At 41.8% G+C, this 25483-nt stretch overlaps 1 protein-coding gene across 1 annotated transcript; it reads left to right on the forward strand.

The window, feature by feature from the left end:
* The first annotated feature begins 1169 nt into the window (after nt 1–1169).
* Nucleotides 1170–25283, forward strand: PDXDC1 (pyridoxal dependent decarboxylase domain containing 1). Its single transcript, XM_059484186.1, has 23 exons — nt 1170–1311; nt 7010–7083; nt 7578–7643; nt 8831–8914; nt 9856–10002; nt 10529–10718; nt 11276–11344; nt 11829–11907; nt 12447–12531; nt 13371–13419; nt 13507–13608; nt 13771–13896; nt 14598–14648; nt 15540–15603; nt 16446–16534; nt 17180–17285; nt 18286–18457; nt 19100–19218; nt 20047–20168; nt 22052–22144; nt 22226–22322; nt 22508–22612; nt 23375–25283. Exons 1-23 carry the CDS (start codon nt 1291–1293, stop codon nt 23632–23634), a joined length of 2370 nt encoding a protein of 789 aa, XP_059340169.1. The 5' UTR covers nt 1170–1290; the 3' UTR covers nt 23635–25283.
* The last annotated feature ends 200 nt before the right edge of the window (nt 25284–25483 follow it).

Consider the following 25483-nt stretch of genomic DNA (forward strand, 5'->3'; position numbering starts at 1 on the left):
TCCCCTGCTTTGCCCTCTGCTGCTGAGACAACTTGAGGAGAAAGGCAAATGGTGTGAGGTTATTGAAGAGACTCGTTACACAGCTTTGTACGCACAGAACCAGTGCCACAAAGCGGATCTGAAGTCCACCTAGTGAGGTGACACTGAGCAGTGACACCACGTAGTGAGGTGACACTGAGTACTGATACCACGTAGTGAGGTGACACCGAGCAGTGACACCACATAGTGAGGGGACACTGAGCAGTGCCACCACGTAGTGAGGTGCCCTGCAAGACCTTGCCCACGGAAGGAAAGGACCGGGTCCGGGAGCGCCGGGAGCTCCCTTTGCTCCTGGCAACGGGCTCAGGCTTGACTGAGGGAACCATCTCCAGGCAGGAGGTGGTAGTTCGCTCTGTGACCTGGATTAGTGTCTTTGAAACTATCATGAATTCTTCCATTAACAACTAAAAATAGGCATGGATAGATGCCTAGGTAGATCTAAGATAGGTAGATCTAAGTAAAATTTAATAAGCGTTAGAGCGCGCTGCCCGGCGCTCGGCGGACACGGCGTGTCACGGCCCGGGCCGGCCCTTTCCAGCCCTCATCCCAATACATCCCTGCGCAAACAACGCCAGCTGCAAACAGTGCTACTGAATAACAGCAGTGGCACTAATAGGACCAGGGATATGTACCGAAAAGTAACTCCAGCTTGGGAGAACAGAAAAAAAGCTCAGGAAAAGCCCAGGGTTTGGGACTCCGGGGGCTGCTTGTCGGACGGGGCAGGTGTGTGCTGTCTGCCGCGGTTGTGCAGCGCTCCGGCGCGGGATCCATACATGGAGGAAAGGCTTTGGTGCACCCATAGGCGACAGTGGTGTGACAACCGAGAGGTTCGTGAAGGCTGGAGCCATGCAGAGCCCCGCCGGGGTCGGCCTGCCACAACCCGCCGCGGCCGGGACTCGAACCCGCGAACCACAGCTCCGCTCCAGAACCGGCGTCCATCGCCGCTCGGACAGCCCTCCCTGCGCATGCGCTAAGAGCTGTCACTGACCCTGGCTCTCTCCGGGACTGTTCCACCAGCTGGCGTGGGGGGGAACGACCTCAGGCGGTGCGCAGAGAGAAGGGCCGGCCCCGGCCCCGCCGCGCCGTGCGCAGTGTGCCCGCCGCGCATCCCCCCTCCCCTGCGGCGCGGTGGTGCGTGCTGCGGGGGGCGGGCGGTTGCCCAGGTGAGCGCGCGAGCGCGGCCCGCCCCGCGCGGCTCCGTCAGCGCTGCCAGCGTGGAGCGGCCGGGGCGGCAGCGCCGGGCCCGTGGCCATGGACGGCTCGCTCGAGAAGGTCTGCGGGGCAGCGCCGCCGGGCCGGGGATGGGGACAGTGACGGGGACAGTGACGGTGCCGCGCCGCGAGCAGTGGCCGCGGCGGGTGCGGTGGGGCCGGGGCCGTGGGGAGGGGCGCGGGCCGGCGGCGGCCGGGTCTCGGTGCGCGGCGCTGCCCCCGGGCTGAGGCGGCTTTGCCTGCCGGAGCTTTGGGGCAGCAGCGGAGCCCCCGGGCGTGTCCCCCTCGGCCCTCACAGCCGCCGGTGTGACCGGCATCCGTGTCCCGGATCCGGACCTAGGCAGGACGACTACCAGGAAATGCTTCAGGAGCGGGGTTTTCTGCTTTCTTTAAAAAGAAGGATGGAGCTTATTTCCTGTCAGTGTCAGCCTTCAGCAGGGTAGGAGAGGAAACATTACTAAATACATTATTATTTTACCCATTTTTTTTGAATTGGCATGGAGGCGTTCGCTGCCCCGTGTTTGCTCTGCTGCCCGTGCCGAGCACAGAGCAAATATCGGCCGTGCCGTGCCCGGCCCAGCCCGTGCGCTCGGCCCGTGAGCCCCGGGTGCTCCGGAGGCTCCTGCCCGGCCCGGGCTCCTCCTGCCCTCCCGGGGCTGTCCCGGCCCTCGGTGGCCGTGGGGACCCCGAGCCTCGGCAATGCCCAGCGCTTGGTGTGCTGGAGGCTTTGGGTGCACACGCCCCTCCGTGCGTCATTACTATGTGCTGCATGCTCGGTTTGTACCATCCTTGGGGTGGTCCGGAGAAACGTGAATGGGATGTGCTCTGGCGAAATGGTCAGGAAATTCAGGAATATCTTTCTGACGTGGCAAAAAACGTTTGATGTATTACAAGCTTCCTGAAGAATACAGTGTTACAGAGTATTAGTGTTTGAAAGCTTAGGTTCTTTATTATTGCTGGCAGAAGTGACTCCTACTTGTTCTCAAAAAATAATAAAGTAAAATTTCATTGGAATAGTTTGGAGTATGCTGTCTATGAACTGGACTCAAAGAGAACCCCGGTGTGATACAGGGTAATTTAAAGAGGTGCATTAATACAGGGCAAGTGTAGTACTGACCAAGCTCTTTGCTTGATCAGTTCATAATAAGAAGCAATAAACACACTACAAAAATGAAATACCTAAAAGATGTCCATGTTTTAGTTATTCTTGATGTGAGGAATAGTCTGTAATGGCCTGCAAAAACTTGCCTGTCTGATTTTTCCATATATGCAGATAGATATGTGTCAAGAGTTATCATTTTATTTACTTCCTCTCTTGTTTATCACGGCTTTTTTCCACATGTGTGATAAAAGCTGTAGTTCTCTGTATAATAAAATGCCATAATACAATTATGGTCTTCTAGATATTTAGCAGTAAGTGCCCTCCTGGAATAATCTTTGGTTAAAATTGTGGTAAATCTGTACAATTTGCAGTTTATCAAGTCTTGACATGTCAGAATTCTTCTCCCCAAATATATTTAGAATTCCTCCAGCCTGGCATACATTTTCCTGCATAGAATGTCTGTCCACTTATCTCATGGACATTATTTAAGCATTATCAAAGTAGATTTGAGACTTTTATTTGAACCATGGATTCTCTCCTTGCTGTGTATTTTTGCAGGGTGCCAGTGATGTGGTAAGTACTTTTAAACTTGTATTAACATTTGTTGCAACTTTGTATTTTTCATAACCATTTTGGTACAGTCACCTAATGAGCTGTGATGCAGTGATGTTGGGTGACTGCAGGCTTTAGGGTCTTGCAAATGGAAAAAGATTTTTTTAGCAGATGAGAAACTTCCTGAGAATAGAAAACATTGCACAGTAGGACTGCAGTGAAAATCATTGCAGAATCTGACTCACAGGTGTGCACACCAAACATCTCTTGGTTTGATTTTGCAAATTACTTTGTTTCAGCACCTTTTTTTTTTTTTTTGCATTATTTTTTTAAGGTATTGTGTGCCATAAGTGATATAATTATGACTGATTTTATCTGAAATTCAGTAATCTTTTGTTGGGCTGAACTTGTTTATATAATTCTGGAAGCCTGCGTTAGATTTCAGAAGTTTGCCCTAACAGAACTATTCTATTTTTTTTTTTCCCATTTGGATTTTGATTGAAGTCACCAATCTTTTGAAGGATTTTAAATTTCAAGTTAGGTGACTTTGTTAGTGGTAAAACAGTGCAAATTCTTTCCTTGTAACTCCTTGCTATCTCTACAGCAGTATTTTCCCTAAACATGAAGAAAACTGTTTTGGTTTCTTGCTCAGCCTGTGGCTCCTGCCTTTTGTTACTGTGCTATTTACCACAACATCCTGGTAAGTTTACGGAAAACTCAGGCAGCAGAGCTGCATTAAGGTCCTGGCTCATGTCAGGGGAATAAATCGAGATTAAAAGGGTGAACATCTGTAAGCAGAAGCCTTGTGATGACACAGTGCCATTTTTATTCAAGCCAAACAGTCATGAAGTATCTGCTTTTTTTTATCTTAAACTTTTCTTACCCTGGAGAATAAAAACAATATTCTTTTGGTTGAAGAATACTGACATTGTTTGGGATTAATTTACCATTGAGAAGAGGTTTTGTTTTTTTATGGTAAAACCATCTTTTAAGGTGTTCCAGTAATGTAGTGGGAAAATGAGCTCCCCTGAAACAGGGAATGAGCTACACCTGTGAGTTGCTTCTCACAACATTAGTTTATGTAAACTGTTTAAAATTCATCCCTTTATTTCATTAGGAATACAGCCTACAGAAATGCAAAACCAAGACTGGAAAACATTGGTGTAGAAGCAGCATTCTTCCTTTTGAATTTGCAATTAATTTTCAGTTTTATCACAGTTGGAGAATGGCCCCTTATCCTCTCTGCCCAGTTGCCAAGTGACTCCAAGGTGTGACATTCCGCCTGTAAAGTCATAAACAGTTCACAGTTCAAAGTACTTAATAAAATAGTCCCAGGTTAGTTACAGAATGGGGAAGTGGCTGAAATCAAAGCTGTTGCAGGACAACCTTAGGGAGTTGGATTAGCACATGGGGAGGCCATGAGTGATAAGGGTTGAGGCAGGCTGAGTGAGGGGTGCCAGGGGCTGAAGGAAAAGGAGGTGCTGGATGTGAATGGACCCCAGCAAGGAAAGAGTCACGGCTGGTGCCTGTTAGAGCTTGGAAGGATTTGTGTGTCCTGTAACTGCCCTGGCCAAAGGCTCCCTGTGAGCCAGGGGCAGGACTGAGTGCAGAAACTTCCTGCGGCTCCTTTAACCCCTCACCACCTGTGCTGGGAGTGTTCACGAACTCCTCCCACAGTCATTTCCGAAACCTGTTCAAGACCATGAAAAAATACTGTTCATTACTGCTCTTGTTATTCAAGTGTGTTCAGAAACCTTTCTTAACTTAATGGTCTGTTGCTGCAACTTTGCCACACCTGTTTTTCTTGCTGCTCAAAAGAAGCAGAAAGTCTCCTGCTTCCCAGCTCCATGGCCTTACTAATGTGAGCAGAGGAGGAACATTCAGAAAGTTCAGCAGGTAAAGGTGAGCTTCATCTCCTTCCAGAACTCAGAGGAGAAAATAAGCTGCTGCATATCCACTTAGCAATTGGAAAAATCAGAAGAGATTAATTTTCTAATTCAGCCCGTGTCAGAATTCAAAGACTTTGTGGATTTCATAGCATTTTTTGGAGCTTAGTGTAACTTAGGAGTTTTAAAGGTGTATTTTATGTTGTTATTCTGGCAGCTTATTGGCAGCAGGGTTTCATGTGTGTAATTAGTGAGTGAGAGGGGATGAGTCACAAGGTAGGGATGTGCAGTTTTAAACATCTGATGTCATTTCAGCTGGTGAATTTTATGTTAGCTGCAAACAAAAGCAGCTCAGAGCCCTTTTTATAATGTCTCTACATCTCAAGTCCTTATTTACAACAGATATGAATGTTTGCATGTGATGCTAAGGAAGGTTGAAACAAGTAACTGCCTTCCAGCCATCGATGATGTTTTATGGCAGCCTGAATTAAATTATGTGAGATAATCACAATCAGTAGATTGTGATAATTTACTCTTTTAAGGGCTTGCAGGAACCAAGCTGTTGTTTTTTTTTTTTTTTCCCTGAGCTTCTTTCCAGACTTTCTTTGACATGGTGCAACTCTGGAAACCACTCAAAATGTATGAACATATTGCCAAATATCAAATTTATATTTTTCCTTTGGTTATGTCTGTTTTCTTCTGAGTATTGAATGCTTGCAGTGTGTGTTGGGGTTTTGAAATCTGTGATGAGATCTGGAACTTTTTGTATTTGTACTGCTTTGTCACTCAGTGCTTAATTAGGTTGTGGTCCTCATACCCAGTGGTTGTACAAATCAGTGTAGAAGTGTAAAAACCTATTTATTGCTGAAAGCTGGGATTTCTGATGGTAGAATATTACTCAGCACTTGCTCTATTCTTTTGTTTTTCCCCCAAACATTTGTTACTGGCTACTTCCAAAGCCATGGAATAGAGAATTGTCAGTCTTGGTCTGATCACTGTGCCCATGCCCAGCTACTGATTCTTTCAGCCACCTACCACTTACTGTAATGTGAGTTAAATCTCAAAATATTTGATTAAAAATAGTCTTTCTTTGAACATATGGTAACTCTCAACTTAATTTTTTTTCCTTTCTTGATCAGTCCTCCGGATGAAAATAGTGTAAAATCCTCATGTAAATGAATCCCACTACCTTCTGTGATCAAATTTGCTTTTGTGTCTGCATCTGCCTGAGTGAATGTGTTTGCCTGTGGGATTTCTTTCCTTTAAATAACCCTGTCCTTTCCCCATTCCCCCAGCCTTAGCAGCAGCCTGCAGGGGTAACCACCACCAGAGTCTTTGGTATGTGGGTGCTGGCTTGGTGCTGAATTTATGGAGGTTATGGGAGGCAGGGACTCTGTAATGGGGTCACCTGAGTATCTCAAGGGGTTTTGCCATTTATTGTGCTGGGGCTTAGCAGTGGTGTTGCCTTCTCCCCTCACACTGGGGTATATTTATTTTTCAAATATAGGTAAATCAGGCTCTGCCAAATGACACCTTCCACATTCTCTCACACACTCTCACATTCAAATGGCATCAAATCCTTAAATGGATAAATGCTCCTGTCCAGGTGTCTGGTGTCAGTGTCACAGGCTTCTGTCAGGCCTCTTGGGTTAAGGTTTATGGAAGAAACTTCATTCAGCCAGAGCAGTTCTTTGGGAAATACTTTGAGCTTGTCATTGGTTCAGGGCAAATAAGTTCCATGATTTTTAAACTCTTCCATCTGGCAATATGTGTGGTTACCTGAGTTCAGCAGTGAGATCAGGATTTTTGGCCTGTTCTGTGCAGCTGGAGGATAATTGCTGCATGCCAGCCTGTCTTAGCTGCCTGCTGCAGGTTAGTTTCACTCTTCTGTCTACATGAAAGGAATTTCTCCAATTAGTTAAGATTAAAAACTGGTTTATAGGCACAAGAAATATGAAAAAATAGATTTACAAGGGTATTTAGGTTGGGTGTTTTCTCGTCTGTTTTGAAAACTACCGTTGTAAAAGTGTGCTGGGGAAATGGCAGGGAACGATGCCATTTATTTGTCATCCTAGGCAGTCTCAAAGGATACTTTCTTGTCTTTCTAGATCCAAATGTTGAGGTTTTAACCCCTTCTAGGATTTATTATATTGTAGAGACAGTAGTAAAACAAATGGGTTTTGATCTTTTCTTGAAAGTTGCTTTCTTTTTCCTAACAGATGGTGGACCCTACTCTAGCAGAAATGGGGAAGAATCTGAACGAAGCAATGAAGATGCTGGAAGACAATCAGAGGTACAATAAAAAACAATGGCTGTTATTTGTGTCACTGGCATGAAGCAGAGAAACCCCTCATTTTCCTACAGTTTAAGGTCACATTGTCCGTCTGAAGCTTACACCTATACAAATCATCTTTGTTTCTCAAATGCTGGGATTTTTAAAGTAAATGTACACATATTTATGCATGTTCTCTGATACCCAAAACAAGTCTGTTTTTCAAAGTTAGGATTTATTTTTTTATTATTGCAGTGCCAGCAATTTTTGATTCCTGTATATATGAGATTCTTCTCTAAGCTTTCTTATAAAGAGCTGGAAACCCCAACAACTTGGAAACTCTTTAATTCAGTCTGAATGAAACTTTTGTGTCGATCTCATCTGGTTAATTTCTGAATTATTGTTAGTGAAATAGATACATGTCAGTATGCATTTCTACAAGTCAAAGTCAATTACATATTTGAATTTATCAAACACAAGCTAAATACAGAGTTTATTCTGTGTCTTTAACTTAGGAAAGTGGAGGAGGAAAATGAAAAGAAATATGCACGGAAGGATATTCCTGGACCACTCCAAGGCAGGTAAGCAGCAGCATTTTTTAGATAATGTTCTTTTCAAAGTCTTAAACTACACATGTTAGTCTTCCAAGCAACTTGCATTAATGGAAAAGTTAACATTTTTCAGGCATCATAATAAACTTTTTCCCATACTCTCATAGGGGGAAAAAAGTAATACTATAATCATACCAACTATTTTTATTCTCATGTAGAAAAGAGAAAAAAAGATTACTTGTCCACAGTGACTGAAATTTTGAACTCTTGGAATCTGATGAAGTAGTGGTGCCTACAGCTGTGATTGAGACTCAAAGTAAACATAAACTTCTATTGAATTAAAGCACCCAGATTAAAAAAAAAACCTGACACTGATAAAGTAGAAAACAGTAAAAAAAAAAAAAAACCAAAACAAAAACCAACAAAAAACCCAAAACAAAAGGAAAAAAGAACCAAACCCCAGGAACCTCCCACCTTTTTAGCACAGCTGTCTTTAGAAATTAAACAGCTCTTGTCCATAAGGCAGGTAAGACCATTGTACTTGAAAATGAAGATTTAACTTGGTTGTGTCCTCTGTGGGAGATGATCCTGCAGAAGCTCAGGCTAGCACTTCAGAAAATTTTGCAAAAGCTATTTAAGTCTCTGCTGTGCAGGCACTAACCCTGGTTTGGAGTGGAGACACTGAGTTATCTTTCTATGAACAAAAAGCAATTTCAGCTATCAGTGTAAGTTCTTACACTACCGTTAATTTCAGTTGGAGTTAGAAAAGTTGAGGTGGATCTTTTCCAGTTTTACCGTGTCATGTGAGAAATCAGACACAGCTTGTGTCTGTCAGAAACTGAGATTTGTGGGGAATTGTTTAAGAGATGTGCTGAGTTATGAGCTGAGGCTGGTTCAGGTGAAGTGAAATGTGGATCCTTAGCTACTGCCTTGCTTGGCTGTGTAGCAATAAGAGTTCAATGTTGGCAAGTCAGGCTTTTCAGACCAAATTTTCAGGTATCAGTAGATTTGTTTTTCTGAGTGTCCTACTATAAACAAGTAGGATTTTGAATTGATTCAGCATCTTCATCTTTGTGATCAGTTTTCCTGAGACCAGGGAACCATTTCTGTTGCTGTACTCAGCATTCAGTAAAAGTGGAGTGTCCCAGATGGCCTCTTTTAGATACTTGAATTTTCCTGTCTGTGTCTCTTTAATGTGGTTTTGTTTCCCCTCCCAGTGGCCAGGATATGGTGAGCATACTCCAGTTAGTTCAGAACCTAATGCATGGAGAGGAGGAGGAGGAAACTTCACAGTCCTACAGGTGAGGCCAATATCAGTTACTGGATGTGGAAGACACCTGATTTTTTAATGTTCTGATCACTATAGAACTTATCCACCTAAGTTCTGTATGTGTTTCAGTATATATAATTTCTCTACATATTTTAGTATATATATTTATATGCATAAGTATATATATTATGTATTTTAAAGTGTAAAATATTGTGCAACCAGGTAACTTTTTAAAGGCAGCTTACATTGTATAGAGAAGCAGAATAATGCATGAAGCTTGGCTTTCTTAAGATTACAAGGCTTGCATTACTAATTGCTAAATGGAGTTATACAAGGGAAATGTTTCTCATGTGACACCTCATTTCTTCCACTTCCTCAAAGTTTTAAGTCTTAAAGATTTGAATACCAATAGATTTTGATCATGTATCTCTGTAGATTTTAAAATGAAAGGAAATTTTTTTTCATTTTTCAGTAAAATGGAAATAGTACTAACTGATCTACAGAGGATTATTGAAAACTAACATTCAAAAAGTATGGTCAAGGTTTAAAAAAATCAAAAAACCAAAACCAAAAAAAAAACAACCACCAAACAAAAAACGCCTAATAAAGAAAAGCCGTGCCTCTAAAAATAGTAATGTAAGTGTCCTGAGTTTTCTGTGCATAGGAGAGGAGGGTATTAATGCACTCTCCAGTCCCAGTGCAGGTAAGGTGCTTAGTTCCAGCTCATGTTGGCTGTTTCAAAAGTAGGAGCTGTTCCTGTGAGCAGCTGGGCCAAGTGAGGTGCTCTGTGTGCACTGGCAGCTTGGTGTGTCATACATGAGGGTGGCTGTGATCTACTGCACTTCTCTCTGCTAAATATTTAAATTGCAATCAACCAATTCTGCCAGTGTGCATTAAAAACCCATAAAGCCCATATTGCTGTAATGCCCATGCCCTGGGTTTGACTGGCAGTTCCTCTGTTCTGGCTTGCAGACTGCAGAACGTTGGTGAGCAGGGTCACATGGCTCTACTGGGACATAGTTTGGCTGCTTATATATCTGTGCTGGACAGAGAAAGACTGAGAAAACTCACAACCAGGATCCTTTCTGACACTACTCTCTGGCTCTGCAGGCTTTTCAGGTGAGTCCCTGAGAATCACTGGTGTCACAAGGTAGTGATAACGTTTAAAAATAGATGTGATTTGACTGAGGATGTCTACTAAAGAAACCACCAAACTTAGAAATCCTTGGAAGGGCTGAACACAACCTTAACCTAGCCTAAAGAATATATGTTGCATTGTCTTTAAAATTAGCAATCCAGAATTTAAATCTATATTAAAACCAGAATGAAGCCTTTTGTGTGTTTCCTCCCACACTCCACTTTTAGTAAGCAAGGTTTTGAACTCTCTAAAGGCAATCTTAAAGAAACACAGATGTTTCTTTCTTTCTTGCTCTGAGTCTAAATGAAAATATATACTAGGCTTCTCTCATTGTTAATCTCAGCCTGTTTCATAAAGGCTTTCTTTTAATCTACTTTAACCTGGGAAAATAGAAGGTTTTTTATTATCTTCTCTGTCCTGTATCAAGCTTTTTTGTTGGTCAGTGTTATTTTAGTCCTTAAACTGACTGTTGGTTTTGTGTTCATATTTACTTGGCTTTTCTGGCAGGTATGAAAATGGATCAGCCTATTATCATGAAGATGATCGTGAAGGTCTCCTGAAAATCTGTCGGCTTGTAATTCACACCCGCTATGAAGATTACACACTGGAGGGCTTTAACGTGCTCTACACCAAGCAGCCTGTCATATACATCAGTTCTGCTGCCAGAACTGGCCTGGGCCAAGCTCTCTGCAACCAGGTAAAGTCAGTCAGGGGGGCTTAGCTGCAATTAGAACCTTCCTGGCTTCATATTGCCTGCATAGCTTTGAGGATTTTGGCAACTTATTTTTCCTCAGGGTGGAAATAACAGCAAAGGAAGCGGAGTCCATACTGGGCATATCCTCAGCTGTAGTAGACCATACATTTAAAATAAAACCATTTGTCTGGGAAAAACACTTTGAGTTTTTATTTATAGCCTGTGTTTTGCAGCAGTGATACAGTGGGAGGAAGAGAAATTTTCTGAATATTTCCACTGAAAGCATCCTGCCTGCTAACTTTGTAAAAAATGAGTGATTGTTTCTAGGTTGCATTGTGATTTACATAAGCTGTTGGTCATGTTAGATAGACCTGATCCCATACATAATTTGTCCTGTGCTTTTTCCTTACTAATTTTGTTATAAGTTTTAGCAGAAAACTTACTTTATAATGTAATATTAAGGTTTCTATTGTCAGACTGGTTTTTGTGTCGCTCTGTATTAGTGAACACATGAAAAGAGTATTTATTTCTCAGCTGAAATTCCATCTTTTCTGTTGCAGTTAGGGTTGCCCCTTTCCTGCATGTGCCGTGTGCCTTGTAACACCATGTTTGGATCTCAGCACCAAATGGTAAGTTTGTTTTCCCTAAGAGCTTTTTCTATGCTTTGCTTTTTAAGCCTCATTAAATGAATATCAAGTATGCTGTTAGAAAAAGCTGTTAAGACATTTACTTTTTTGACTTCTAAGTCTTCTGTGTTAAGGCTGTGTGAATCATAGATGGAAATTTTCTAAAAGCAGTTTGTATCTTGGTCTTATCATTTGCAAAATATTTTAATGTCTTTTAAGTAAAGTGCTTTTTAGTGCAAGATTTCTAGAATAGGAGTAGTTGGAGTACTTTCACAAGCTGCATGGTGTATTTGTGTTGTATTTTTCACAAATGCTTTATTCAGATTATTTCGGCTTTGAGAGGAAGAAAGTGCAAGCCAAAACCAAGGACATTGAGAATTTCCTTTCAGAACTTCAGAATGCTGTTAATTTTCAATCTTAATGCATTTTCCCAGTTCAGCAGAAATAATTCAGTGTTTGACAAACATTGTTTTCTTACTGATACCAGGATGTTGCTTTGTTGGACAGACTGATTAAAGATGATGTTGAGTGTGGAAAACTGCCTTTGTTGCTTGTGGCCAATGCTGGTAAGTGCTGTGGACAAACAATCACAAAAAACCCTATACTATTTCATGAATACATATTCAATCAAAAACCAAAAAACATATAAAATTTAAAAATAAAAATTTTCCTAAACAGCTCAGTGGTTGCATATCAAGAAATATCAGGAAATATCTTAATGACCACACAATAATTATCTATCCAAAGGGGATTTTATTTAACTAGTTCAAATTTGGATTGTGCTGTTACAGTTCTGCAAATGCCAGTTGATGTATTAATATGACTGTAACTTCCTTTAGTGAGTGCAGATCTTTTGTTAAAAATCAATTTTACATTAACACCTCAGAATTTTTTGATGGATGTGCTATCAACTTTAGCTTGAAAAATATATTTTTCTTCTAGTTAATTAAACACATGTACAAAATTTGCTTTAAGTATGAATGAGGGAGGTGACTGTTACTTGCTTGGGACCTGGAAAGTGATCTGAGATGAGTCCAAGAGGCTGATTTGGTAGAGCCTCAGTGCAGGCTGATCCTCTGTCACTGCCTTCTCCCTGTTCAACCAGGGACTCCAGGAGCTGGGCACACGGACAAGCTGGGCCGGCTGAAGGAGCTCTGTGAGCAGCACAAGATGTGGCTCCATGTGGAAGGGTATGGAACTGCACACTTGCTGCTCTGCAACTGTGTTCATTACAAAGTCTGACTCACAGACACCATCTAATTTAACAGCTCACACAGAGCCAGAGGGCCAACTTGAGTTGGTCATAGTAAGCAATTTATGTGGTTATAATTTGTTATTGTGAGATAGAAATTGATTTACATACTCAAGAGGAATTAATTGGAGAGGTAATTTCAGCACAGATTAGTGATCACTTTTATTCAGATGGTAATCTTATCTGCCCTTGCTTTGAAGAGCTTGAAATATTAATAAAAATACCTTCTAGGCCAGAGAGGCCTAAAAAGACCTTCTAAGTCAAGGAGGACATTATACAGTAGTTATTGAGAATGAAATGGCACTTCAATGAAGGAGGTCAAGAAGGCTTCAGCAAGAGCCAGGAGAACTGGGAGAGGGAATTAAACCAAAGGGAAAATAAATTCCAGGAACTTGGACAATGTCAATGAAGACTCCAGTGCTCTAAGGTAATATTTTTTGAAGCTGAAATAAGGACAGTATCTCCTGGTATTTTGTAGAATAGCTGTATTTGCATACTATTTATTTCTGATACCAAATTGATGCTAAGTTATGAATATGACCTTGGGTGATGATTTCACCAAATGTTGGACTGAAAATTTTTAGAACGAAGTAGGTTTTTACTTTTGAGTTTTCAATCTCAGAATACCAAGTAGCAACATCTCCTGCATTGTTAATGAAATATATATGAACAAAAATTACCTCCCTTTACACATCAATATGAAATATTTAAACTGAGATTAAAATGCTGTCTCTTAATACATATTTAATATATGCTAAACCTACTTTTTTTTTCCAGTGTGAATCTGGCAACTTTGGCTTTGGGTTATGTCTCCTCTTCTGTACTGGTACGTTTCACTATATCTAGAAACTTTAAAATGTGCTTGTGTAAGGTTATATATGGCTTATATTGTGCTTATTGTAATAAATTTCAGGCTGCTACAAAATGTGACAGCATGACTCTGACTCTGGGCTCCTGGCTGGGGCTCCCTGCAGTGCCTGCAGTGACCCTCTACAGACACGAGGATCCATCCTTGGTACGTTCAGATTCTCACTCACCATCCTCCAGATCCTGGCATTCTGATTCTGAGCAATGTGCTGCCATGTTCTTCATAGGCATCTAAATGATCATTTCCAAAGCTGGCAAAGTGGCAGCATTGAGGAGAGGCTAACAGTGCTTTGTTTGTTTTCCTCCTCAGTCCTTGGCAGCGGGGCTGACGTCGAGCCAGCCCGTGGAGAAGCTCCGTGCCCTGCCCCTGTGGCTGTCCCTGCAGTACCTGGGCCATGATGGCATTGTGGAGAGGATAAAACATGCCTCACAACTGGTGAGCAACAGCCCAGCAGGGATTTGTGACAGCTCTTGACAGATCTTCCTGGTTATTGTGATGTGTTGTAGAAGACTCAACTAAAATACTGCAGTTGTTGATAGTATAACATTGGGTTTCACCCATGATGAAAGCACAGGAAAATGTTTGAGGCAGGGTTTGTGCTTTTAGTATTAGATTATATGTATATTTTTATAAGTGAGAAAAAAAAAGTCTTTGTTCTTCCTAGACAGTGAAGTAACATAATAAGTTCCTTTTTTGTCACTTCTCTTAACTATTTTTGCTTGAAAGCTCTTCAGAGAGACTTTATTTTCCTACTCAGCATTGTGTTCATTTAAATACTGGTAAATTACTTTTAGTAAAAAGGACTTCAAAACATTTCTTGAGGTACAAGTGCACTGTGTTTGGAGTCCTTACTTTAGTAAAAGTTAAGGTCCAATATAATGTGTTAGTTACAAAATGCAGTGCTTATATGCAAAATATTATTTCTTAAAGGCCACACTTTGTAGTCAGTGTTTAACTAAACCGAGAAAATCTTCTTCTGTTGCATTCCAAATTGACAAATGAAAACTGGATGAGTCTGACATGTTGGAGGGGTTTGCACAAAAATTGCAACTGTTTAATGTTTTTCAAAATAACTTTTAACTTCTAAAACTGCATTTCTCTCTTCCATTTGTTCTCCTTCTGCTCTGGTCTTCTAGAGTCAAAGGCTGCTGGAAAACTTGAAAAACCTGGATTTCATTAAAACTTCGGTACAGTTTGTTTTTAATACTTTGGTTGTATGTCTTAGTTTCTGCCTGTTATTATAAGAATAACTTTGACTAGAATAAATTATTAAAAATATTATGTCATTCATAACCATCGTTTTGAAGGTGCTTGAGATCTTTCTAATTAAGTCCTGGTGTTCAGTGAATGCTCTTGCCTTGGCTGTGACCTCTGGATTGTGTTTGTTCCACTGCTCTGTACTGGTGCACCCATGGGAGTGCAGAAGAGCATCCAGAAGTTGTGTTCAAAGCTTGATTTAATTCCATTTAGAACATGGCTTTGCTCAGTAATACATCTGTGAAACCAGTTTCCCTAAGTGTGTCTAATCTATTCTGGCTGCATCTTACCCTGCTGTTGAAATCATATTGTAAACCCTGTGATATTGTACACAAAAATTATCCCAGCTGAGGTTTCTACACTAGAAAAAGGTTTAGAAATCACAGCTAATGTATTCATTCCAAATTCAGTTTCTGTGAGATGTCCTGTCCAACAGGGTTTGGTTATTTTACTGACCCTCACCCCTGAATTTTAGTGGATATTTGATGGATAGAAAATTTAGTCAGCTTACTGACTAAGCTGTAGAATATTAATGGCCCTGGGAGTTCAAGTTACTGTATCACTTACCCTCCTTCTCAAATAAATCTTGGCATTTTTAGGATTATGAAATAGCCTCAGACTGTCTCCAGAAGTAGCACAGTCCATCTCTCCAAAGCAGGAGCAATTACAATCTTACTTTTCCTGCTGGAACTTTCTTGGTGTTTCCCAGTGATTCTGGGGTGATTTCTAAGAGAGCTCAAGCTTTGCTCAGCAGTACAAGGGATTGTACATGGTGTTAAATCTTCAAAAAAGCAGGGGAAAATATTTTTTTTTCTTTTAAGGTTGAAGATGAACTGAGTTCACCAGTGGTGGTTTTCAAGTTTTTCCAGGAATATTCAAATAGAGGTAGGTGATTTATTTAAAACCAAACAACAACCAAAAAAACACCCCTCTCTATACAGTACTTTAAACTACAAATTCACCAAATGAATTTGAGATAAATGCAATGTAGTGCAGTTCTCTCATGTAACGTGCTTTTAAAAGGTTGTGAATGCTGGTCATAATCTGTGACAAATCATCCACGTGATAGCTTCTTTTTATAGACAGACTGCAGTGTTTTAAATTTTCATAACAAGTAATTTTCTGCCTTCTTGAGTGAGAAGATTTGCATATGATTTTGATCTTGGGAGCAGATGATGGAAGTCTCTTACGAGCTGCAGGCTCAGTATGAGTGTACTGGTGGGGAGAGATTTTGGTTTGTTCAGGTTTTTTGTTCATTTCAAACATTTCATGGCTTGTGGCAAGCACTACATTGCTGTGGTTTACTGATTACAGTTCCTGTTGCAATTTTAAAAGCAGCAGAATGCATTGGGAACAGCTCTGGAAATGCTGTCACAGGTACTAAATATGTGCAGCCTCCTGTGACAGGACTTTGCATTGTGAAAACACTGGTTGTATTTCCATTGGGGCATTTTAACTTCAAAACTCAGAAGTATTTTACTGCTTTGTTGGTTTTTTTGGTTTTTTTTTAGCTATTGCATTCAACTCTGTTTTACTTCCAGTATTTATTGTGTTCAACATATTTTTACAAAAACATTCTTGTTCATCTGCTCCAGGCCCAGTACATGGTGTAGATGTGTTACATTAGCTGGGAAAAGTAATTGTCTTTAATCTAAATTTTAGGTTGTCTTTTATTTAATTAAGTAAATAAAAATCCACTTCTGTGATTCTTGTGTCTTTGGATTCAGATCAGACCTCACATGCTGCACAGGCCTCAACTATTCAGCACCCCATAATAAGCAACGAAGGGCACATTTATGACACCTTCAATCAGTGGGTAAGAATGGAGGGGAGTGACAGGGGAGTAGTTCAGGGGGTCATCAGGAGCTATTATCCCTTTGTTAGAGTAGTTTGAAAGACTTTCTTGATCTGATTTCCTTTGCAAAACTTGTGGCTGTTTAAAAGATTAATTTGCTCTGAAGCAAAGTTGCTCTCACATTTCTGATCATTTTACACATAATTAGTAATGAAATCATTCCTGGATCTTAAGCTCTTGGTTGTTCCCTTGATCTTGTGAATATGTGTAAATTTCAGAATTCTTTTAAATCGGCCAAATTCTCTATGTCTGTGTATGTCAGTGTATTGTTGAACAGACAGCTGCTTTTTCCAGCTCTTGAGTTAATTCTAGAAGCCTGTGCTGGCAGAGCTGAGCACGTGGCTGGTTTGGATCCCTTGTGCAGTAATCATGGCACACCTAATGGCAGTGACAATTTTGTGGAAAATTCTGACTTGTAACACAGCTTGTCCCAAATTTCCATGATTTTAAGGGTCTGTTGAACTCAGTCATCTCACCGCAGGGTGAAGTATTTTGGTGCAAGAACTGAATTTGAGGGAAAACTGTGTCTGTGTTGTTCCCTGAGCTGAGACAGGGCCTGCAGGAGCCATCCCTGCCCATTTCCCTGACTGTGCCTTGTCCCTGCAGCTGGGAGAGCAGCTGGCACAGCTGGTTCCTGCCAGCGGGGTGGATGTGGTGGAACTGGAGGATGAGGGCACCTGCGTGCGCTTCAGCCCGCTCATGACTTCTGCAGGTAATGTTCACTCCAGCCAGCCCCCTGTAAATGCTGCCCTGTGCTGTGAGTGGTACAGCAATCTCCTGGGGTAAAAGCAGGTGTGCTCAAAAAGCTCCTCAGGATATTCTCTTGTGGGGAGGATTTTCCTATAAACAAACAAAACCACCTCAGCTTTATCATTTTGCTGCACCTCAGCACGGGGTGCATGAATGGGAGCCCAGCTGTTGTGGGTCATGTTGCCTCACTATCTCTGCAGAGAAACACTTCCTGGTTACTTTTTTAACTAATTAGGAAAAGTAGTTAAATTCCTTCTCTCAGCTGCCTAACACCAGATGCCTGCCCTTTCCACACAGGTGTTTCAACACTGCAATGGTGCTTGTGTTCAAAACACAGCTACTTAGCTGGAATAATTATTTACTAAGCCTCCAGGGTTTTCTATAACTATTGATGGAGGGGGGGGATACAAAAAAAAATCTGTGTTTTGGAAAGCAGAAGCACAGAACAGTGTGCAGGGCTCAGGGGGTGCACAGTATCTCCTGTTGGCTTGTGTGGGGTGAGGGGCTTAGGCTGTAGAACAGCTGACACTCATGAGAGAAGGTCCTGGTGTACACAGAACAGCAGATTTTAGAGGAAAATTACTTAGTGATGCTGTGATGTTTTGTTTTAACCACCATGGAAGCTAATTCGTGTCCAGCTGGGCTACAGGAAGAGGATGTTTGAGGGTTTTTTTTAATGCTAGCTACTGATGTAATGTAAAAGGGTATTGTAACATATCCTTATTAATTTGTAACATGAAAAAATCCTTTTTATTAGTTTTTATGAAATCCTTACTTTCATTTTGATGTCTCAGTTCATAGATAACTGAACCAAAAACCCACTTACATAGACCAAGATATTCAATACTATCTGTAAATTATATTTGTGATTAACTTGCAGAGCAGCTCCTTTATAAATCCTTCATTCAGACATCTGTGTCACATCCCTCTCACTTACCACACACTAACACTTTGCTCTGCAGTTTTAGGAACTGAAATACAAGACATTGATCACTTGGTAGACTGCTTAAAAATGAAGATTCCAGTGTTGACAAGCACTCTGCAGCTGAGAGAGGAGTTTGAGCAAGAAGTGAGAAGAACAGTTAGCCTGTTGTATATTGAAGATCTTGGCTGGCCAGGGTTAGGTGTTGTGAGGTAAATTATTTTCTTCATGCTGTGTTTGCAAACTCTGTGCTTGAGCAGACAGGACCATGTGGTCTCTTCAGTGGTCATTTGGATGTTTTGTTTACTGATTGTTATCTGGCTTTGCACCCAGCTGAAGCTTTTGAGTGCTTTTTAGGAAATTGCCTTTATAAAGTAATTTTCTTTGATTATTTCTTAAAGAAAAGCTGAAGAGCTGCTTTGGGCACCAGTTGTAACACTGGAAGCAGTGTGTGGGATATGTAATGAGCAAGTGCATTCCACTGTCTTTAGCCAAGCATAACTTCTATTTTTATCTATAATGGCACTCACTGATATGCTGAATAGACTTAAAAAACCCTCCAGGTGTCTGTTCTGATCATTTGATGCAGCCCTCTGGGAGGGATTCTGTATAGTCAACACAGTTCAGGTGTAATCAATATAGCAACCAGAAATATCTTGTGTTGAGTTTGCAGCAGCAAGCTCAGCCCACCCCCCAGTCCCTGATGACAAATGCCACTAAACTTGCTGGTAGGAGCTGTAATGTTCTGAGGGTTTTGTTTGTAAAATACAGGAGTTTGTAGAAATGTGCTAAATGTGTAGGTCCTTCTCTATGTACTGTAAAGTGAAATTGCTATCTCTTGGCTTGGTTTGAAGGTACAACTATCACAGTGATGAGAAGAATGATGACAAACAAGAAAAAGAACTAGAAAAAATCAATACAGAACTTCTGAAAAAGTTAAATGAGCTGGAGTCAGATCTCACCTTTTCTTTGGGTAACTGCACTATTTAAAGAATTTCTTTTCAAGCTCGTAGTCATTCTCCTAGCTGTGCTAGAATGATTTGATAGGTCGTTGTAATGCAGAATGAGCTGCTGCCTATGTGATTATTGCAGAAGGAACACCTATAACTGTTCCCTCCTCCCCCCTGTTTCAGTTCAGGAGTGCTCACCAGGTGAGCTGTTCTCAGAAATCCTTGTGAAAACTGATGTGTGGGGAGCTAGGCCAAGAAGGGTTCCTTGCCAGAAAGAACAAAAGCTGCAGCATTCCTGGGAGGAGATGGAGCCTTCTCAAGTGCTGCTGATCTAGTGGAAAGCAGATCTCAATCCAGACTGGCACTGATGGCTTCACTGCTCTCTGTGGCTCAATTATAAGCTTTAGATGACTTTTGTGATAATTAGCAACACTTTCACATTTACACAGTGCCACATGACAGCTGAGAGTATTAATTTGCTTCTTCAGAACTCTGATCTTTTTCTAATCAGCTATCAAAAATTAAGTGCCCTATGGTTGTGGAACCAAGTAATCTGTAAATGGCTGAAAGTTAAGGAGCTTAAAGCATATTCAGCACTGGTATTTACAACACAACTCCTTGACTGTATAAAATATCCACTGTTTTTTCTTGCTCAGGTGATGTTTTCTGTCTTTGAAAACCCCCAGGGCTGAACTTTATTGGTCTGCATAATTTATACCCACACAGATGCTGCCCTTAGGTACTGAAGGGGGGTGTGTACTGGCATTTCCAGATTTACAAGCACAGTGCTGCAGCCCTTGCAGGATTGCAGATGTGTTCAGCACAAAGCCTGACTCTCCCTGTGCCCCCAGGTCCGGAATTCGGAGGGCAGAAGAATTGTGTTTACATTGGCATGGTCACAGAGGATCTGGATGTGTCAGAGCTGGTGGAAACTATTGCAGCAACAGGCAGAGAAATTGAAGAAAATTCAAGAGTATGTATTAATAACTCAAAAAATTTTGAAACACCTTTTTTCCTCCCTTTTCATATTGGCTTCAGGACATGGTTTTGTTCATTGTGAAAGTAAAAGTTGTGCTTGCCCACAAGAGTTTTAATGACTGTGGAAGGAATAATCTGTGTCTGCATACAGAGAGTTATGGATTATGATATTGGGAGGATGTCTGGATTTGTGTTCATGGTCCTGTGTGCAGTAGTTCTAATGAAAACCTTCATTCAGTAGTACTCAAGTAGCCTCATTTTATCATTCAGATTTTAAGCTGTCAAAAAACAAAAGTAAAGGTGTAAGTTGGTTGTGAGCTGGTGTTTCTCTTCACTGCTGGATGTGGTGGGATTGAGATTCTTTATATACCAGCTTTAAGATGAGACTATGCTCTAAAATATGTCAAAAACTTTAAATTGGTGTCTTAAACCCAGAAATTACAAGTTACCTATTGAAGTAATAAAGCTGATGATGCAACTTCTATTTGTCAAAGCATTTACCTGAATGGAGTTCTCCAAATGTTCTCTACAATAGAATTCCTAAGTGAGCTGCATTAATCTGTCTCTTCATTCTGCTAGTGTTGGGCATTTAATCTTCTCACCTCAAAAATAAATAGAACTTCAGAAATCCTTTGCCTATTTCTGCTCATGGGAATATGTTGATTATGGCAATGAATTTTTTTCTAGCAGTGACTTCCTGCCCACTCTTGACTCCTTGTGCTGCTTGGAGGGTGACACGAGGAAAGTTCTGTCTGTAGAGCACCTTCAGGTTTTTAACTCTTGTAGTGAAGAGGTTGGAACTGAAGGGGCCTCTTGTATTCTGAAGGTTCCAGGGAGGAACAGAGTAGTGGCAGAGTCAGAAGGGTGCAGTGCTTGGGACCAGCTGCAGTAAATCTGTGGATCTTCACCATGTGATCCAAAGCTGGGAAGCAGAACCCATTTGTGAATGCCCTTGCCTCACTCAGATGAGGAGGGTTGGTACAAGGAGGAGGATTTTACAAGAAGCCCACATCAGTCCAGCTGCCCTGAGACATGCAGCAAAGGCACTGAAAGGCAGGACCAAAGCTGAGGATGACTGGGCCAGAAACACAGAGGTTCCTCCTGGTACTCTGAATTCCACCCCACTGCCCTCCCTGCAGGCAGGGACTGCCAGGGGTCCTGAGCTGCCATGGGGCTCAGCTCCTGGCTGAGGGAAAAGGAGCAGCTTCCTCTTTGTCCTTTTATTAGCTGACAGGAACACAAATTTTTGCCATTTTGGAGGAAGTGCCTGTCCTTGTGCAATGTTAAAGCCAATATCAATATATGGAAATTGGCATTTGTCTCACACAAACAAAGATGGAGTTTCTTGGGTTTGTTCATTCCTTGTTCCTGCAGCTGTCCCAGTTAGCTGCCTGCCTTTTGCAGTATAAAACCCTGCTGCTGCTGGCCAGTGGCAGCTCTTTATGAGAGCAGAAAAACAACATTACCCTATAGGCTGACACATAGCTTCTTACTGTGAGGCTGATTTAAGTCCTGGGTGTTTCTAGGAACCAAAATGTACTCTATAAACATAAACATTCTTCCCTGACATTCATCTGAGGAACATTTATATGCTAAGCAGGTTTTCAAAGAATTTGGGTCATAGATTCATTTCTAAGTGGAAAAAAAAAAGTACCATTCCTGTTTAAAATTACATTATTTCCTCTGGGTTTATGTGTTAAAAAATCCTGCAGTCAGCATGTACATTCTTTCATTTATAGTCATAATGAAATAGAGATTGTCACATACAGTCATAAATTAGAAAAATATCTGGCTACCCTGTCTCCATCCTGAGAATCTGAACTAAAAAGACAGTTTCAAATCCAAATAATACATATCCTTATTTCTGGGTTTCATTAGCTCTTGGAAAACATGACTGAAGTTGTTAGAAAAGGGATACAAGAAGCACAGCTTCAGCTTCAGAAAGCAAACGAAGAACGGCTGCTGGAAGAGGTGAGGCCCCACACAGCCCTGTAGTACCCTGAGGTAACTCATCCCTGGGGCTCTTTCACCATCTTGGGTTGTGCTTTGCAGGGGCTGCTGCGACAGATCCCAGTGGTGGGCTCTGTGCTCAACTGGTTCTCTCCCTTCCAAGCCTCACCCAAGGGAAGGACGTTCAATCTGACAGCAGGTAGGGCTTGGGGCACCTCCAGCTGTGTCATGCTGGCACTGGGGCTGCTCAGTTCTGTGCTGAGCCTGCAGCACAGCTCCTGTGCTGTTTGGTCATGAGGGACATCATCTACCTCAGGATGTACAAGAACATGCTTTGCACTATTCCTCTAACACCCAGTAAGAATCTCCTGCTCTCTTGCACAGGCTCTCTAGAATCCACAGAATCCATGTATGTATCAAAGGCCCAAGGAACAGGCACCACTCCACCACCAACTCCCACCTCCAGCCTTGCAAAACAAAGACTTCCTGGTAAGTTTCTGTGTCTGAGTTTAATTTCTAAAACTTCCTTGACACAGGAAGACCCACATGATTTTCCATCTTTTGTAACATCTGGAACTAGAGCTCATCTTCTACTACCTTAAAAACCTTAATGTACCCATGGCACAGAACATTGCCCCAAGCTGTTATCTCTCCACATATTCTTCCTGGGACTACAGGAAGTTGTCCAATTAACTGACAACTGCCCAGGAAGTCTAGAATCTTCCTGTGGAATATTATGAGGTAATTGAGCTTTAAAAATGAACAGGTAAACAAGCCAAAAGTTTTATTTGAAATAAAAGCGTAATAACATGTAGTTATGTACTTCAGCAGCTGCATTTCTGTTGCTACCAAACATTTTGTGGCCCAAGGCATTCTGAGGTGAAGATGTGTTAAATCTATGGCCCTCTCTGCATATAGCTGTATCAGTAATTAATGCTGATTTGCCAGGCTGGTTTTAACTCACTTTTTGGGCTGGTGGCTTCCAGCCTATGACTTTCAGTTCAGTTGTTTAACCTGGAATGATTTCAGTTTGTAAGCAGGCAGCCTGGCTTCAGCTCAGGATACAGTAACAGGGGCTCTTGCTTTGCAGACCTGTCTGGGTCTGTGTTCAGGGTCCAAAGTAGCAGGCAAACAAAACCAACTTCTCTGCTGTTACAAAATTCCAATACTTCCTTTGGAAACTGAACTTGTGCACACCACTGTTTGTATTTGCTGCCTCCATGGGTACTGAATGCTTCAAACACTTCACAGGTCAGAAAGCTTTCAAAAGGTCTCTGAGAAGCTCTGATGGGTTCAGTGAGACCAGTTCCATCAGCCACTGTGATGACCTGGACAGGCTGGACCAGAGACCCCCAAATCTCTCCCCTGGCCAAGAGCAAGGATCTTTGGAGATGGAAAGAGCAGAGGAGCAGAAGGAGGTGGTGCAGGCAAAGACAGACACTGAGGACATTCACAGTGACCAGTCACCACCAGACTGCACCAAGGCAGAGGAGCAAGCAAGTCAAAGATAAAATCCAGAGTGTGGATTTCAGACTGTGCTGAGGAGGGCCCTGCCCAGGGAGGCAGCTGGTACCGGTGCATTGAAGATGTGAGCAGTGCCACACAGTACAGTAATAACTACTGTAACTTACTCACTGGGATTTTGCACAAATATACATTCCCTCCCCCAGGACAGAGATTTGTCTTATTGTACACTTGTTACAGTTGCTTTAATCCTCTCCATGTTGGTGTCACCAAAGCTGTAGTGAAATTTATTGAGTGCTCATGAACGTTTGTAAACACACGTGGCAGTTATCCTTCCTGCAGGAGCCCAGGCATGACAGATTGCTAACTAACCACTCAGCCATGCACATGCTGAAAAATACAGTTGCACCCAATAATTATAAAATATCTTATGTTACTCTACTTTATAAAAAACAACTGCCAGTTGTTCACCTTTTTAGTATTTAAAATTCAGTTTGGGCTCTCCTGCAAAACTTCTCCTGAAGTCACCCTGGTTCTGTGTTGCTTTTTTCTGTTCCCTTCCCCACAGCCTGCCCAGAGCTGTGGGCTGGGGGGCCCTGGGGAGGGACAGGGGCCCTGAGGATGGAGTCACTGAGGAGCACTGGGCCATCACCCCTCGTTCTGCTCCTGTACCACTGCACCCCCAGCCACAGCCCACATGGGACTGAGTTAGTGAATTTTCAGCCTTCTAGAAAGCAATAGTGCCTCTGCATGCCTGGCCAGCTTCCTGCCCCTGCCCTGGGAAGGAGCACAAGGCACTGTTACTTTCCTCTGCACACCATTTACACACCAAATACTGAACATGTTCATGCAGTGTAACTGGAGTTCTTTCTGTTGTGTATTTTTAAAGATAGCTGTAGTAAAGCTTGGAAAACCAATACATTTGTGATGGTTTCAACACTTATTTTTTGAATAGAGGTAACTTACTTATGGTAGGAATTGTACAGAGGCAAAAGAAATTATTTAGGTTATTTACATACAGCACAACTTCAGAGTGTTTGGGACTACTTAATGCACAAGAAAAGTTTTGAATAAATCAAAATCCAAAGTGTAAAACTCTTCTCCCAAACAATCACTTCACTGCAAATTTTCAGAGTGTCTTGTGGAAAAGCCATCTTTGGCAACACTTGATTTCCCCAAGTAACCTGATGGTGATACAAACCCTCCCCTCCCTCTAGAACTGGATACTGCAGTTTGCTGCATTTGGGATTTCTCCTCCCTCCCTTTTATCCCCCCACAGGTATCCCTTAATACCATAATGACAGTAGTGGTAGTGGGACTTACTTTGATATTCTGCAAATTTGAGGGTTTTGAATTGTACTGGCACCTGATTTGACTCAGCTTCTGAAGCCTGCAGTGCTGGGATGCCATGAACAAGGTTAACTTTGCTTGGGTAATTTTGGGGTAATTTATGTAAATCAGTGCAATTTTTTCTAAAGTGCAAAAGCAATTAAATTGACTAGTCTTCCTCCTTGGTTTCTCTAGTGCAATGAAGTATGTTAATAACAGTAATTTGTTGGGGATAAAAGTTATCCCCAGAGAGATTAATTTTTAATGTTTTTATACTTGGAAATGTTAAATCAGTAGTTTTGTTGGAATGAGCTTCATTCTTTAAATAATTACCTGAATGTTTCAATAAAGATACTTCAAATTATTACTCTGGAATTAAGTTATTGTTGAAGGACACTTTGCTACATTCCAGCAAACTCTTTCTTTCCTTGTGGGCGCCAAATCATTTAATGAAGTGCACACCAGTGCAGTGACTCACCTTGTCAGTCTCCAGCATTGCCACCTCTACCTGCCCATCAAATTACTGCACTGGAGCAACAGAACCTAAACAAAGCCAAATTCTTACTT

The sequence above is a fragment of the Ammospiza nelsoni genome, chromosome 17 (assembly GCF_027579445.1).
Source record: "Ammospiza nelsoni isolate bAmmNel1 chromosome 17, bAmmNel1.pri, whole genome shotgun sequence".
NCBI classification, from domain to species: Eukaryota; Metazoa; Chordata; class Aves; order Passeriformes; family Passerellidae; genus Ammospiza; species Ammospiza nelsoni.

What these genes read in the sequence shown, in the direction of transcription:
- PDXDC1 (XM_059484186.1), top strand. Translation starts at nt 1,291, where the DNA reads ATGGACGGCTCGCTCGAGAAG. An exon ending in TGGACGGCTCGCTCGAGAAG is followed by an intron (nt 1,312 to 7,009) that starts GTCTGCGGGGCA and finishes TTTTCCTAACAG; the next exon opens with ATGGTGGACCCTACTCTAGC. An exon ending in GTTGCTTGTGGCCAATGCTG is followed by an intron (nt 11,908 to 12,446) that starts GTAAGTGCTGTG and finishes CTGTTCAACCAG; the next exon opens with GGACTCCAGGAGCTGGGCAC.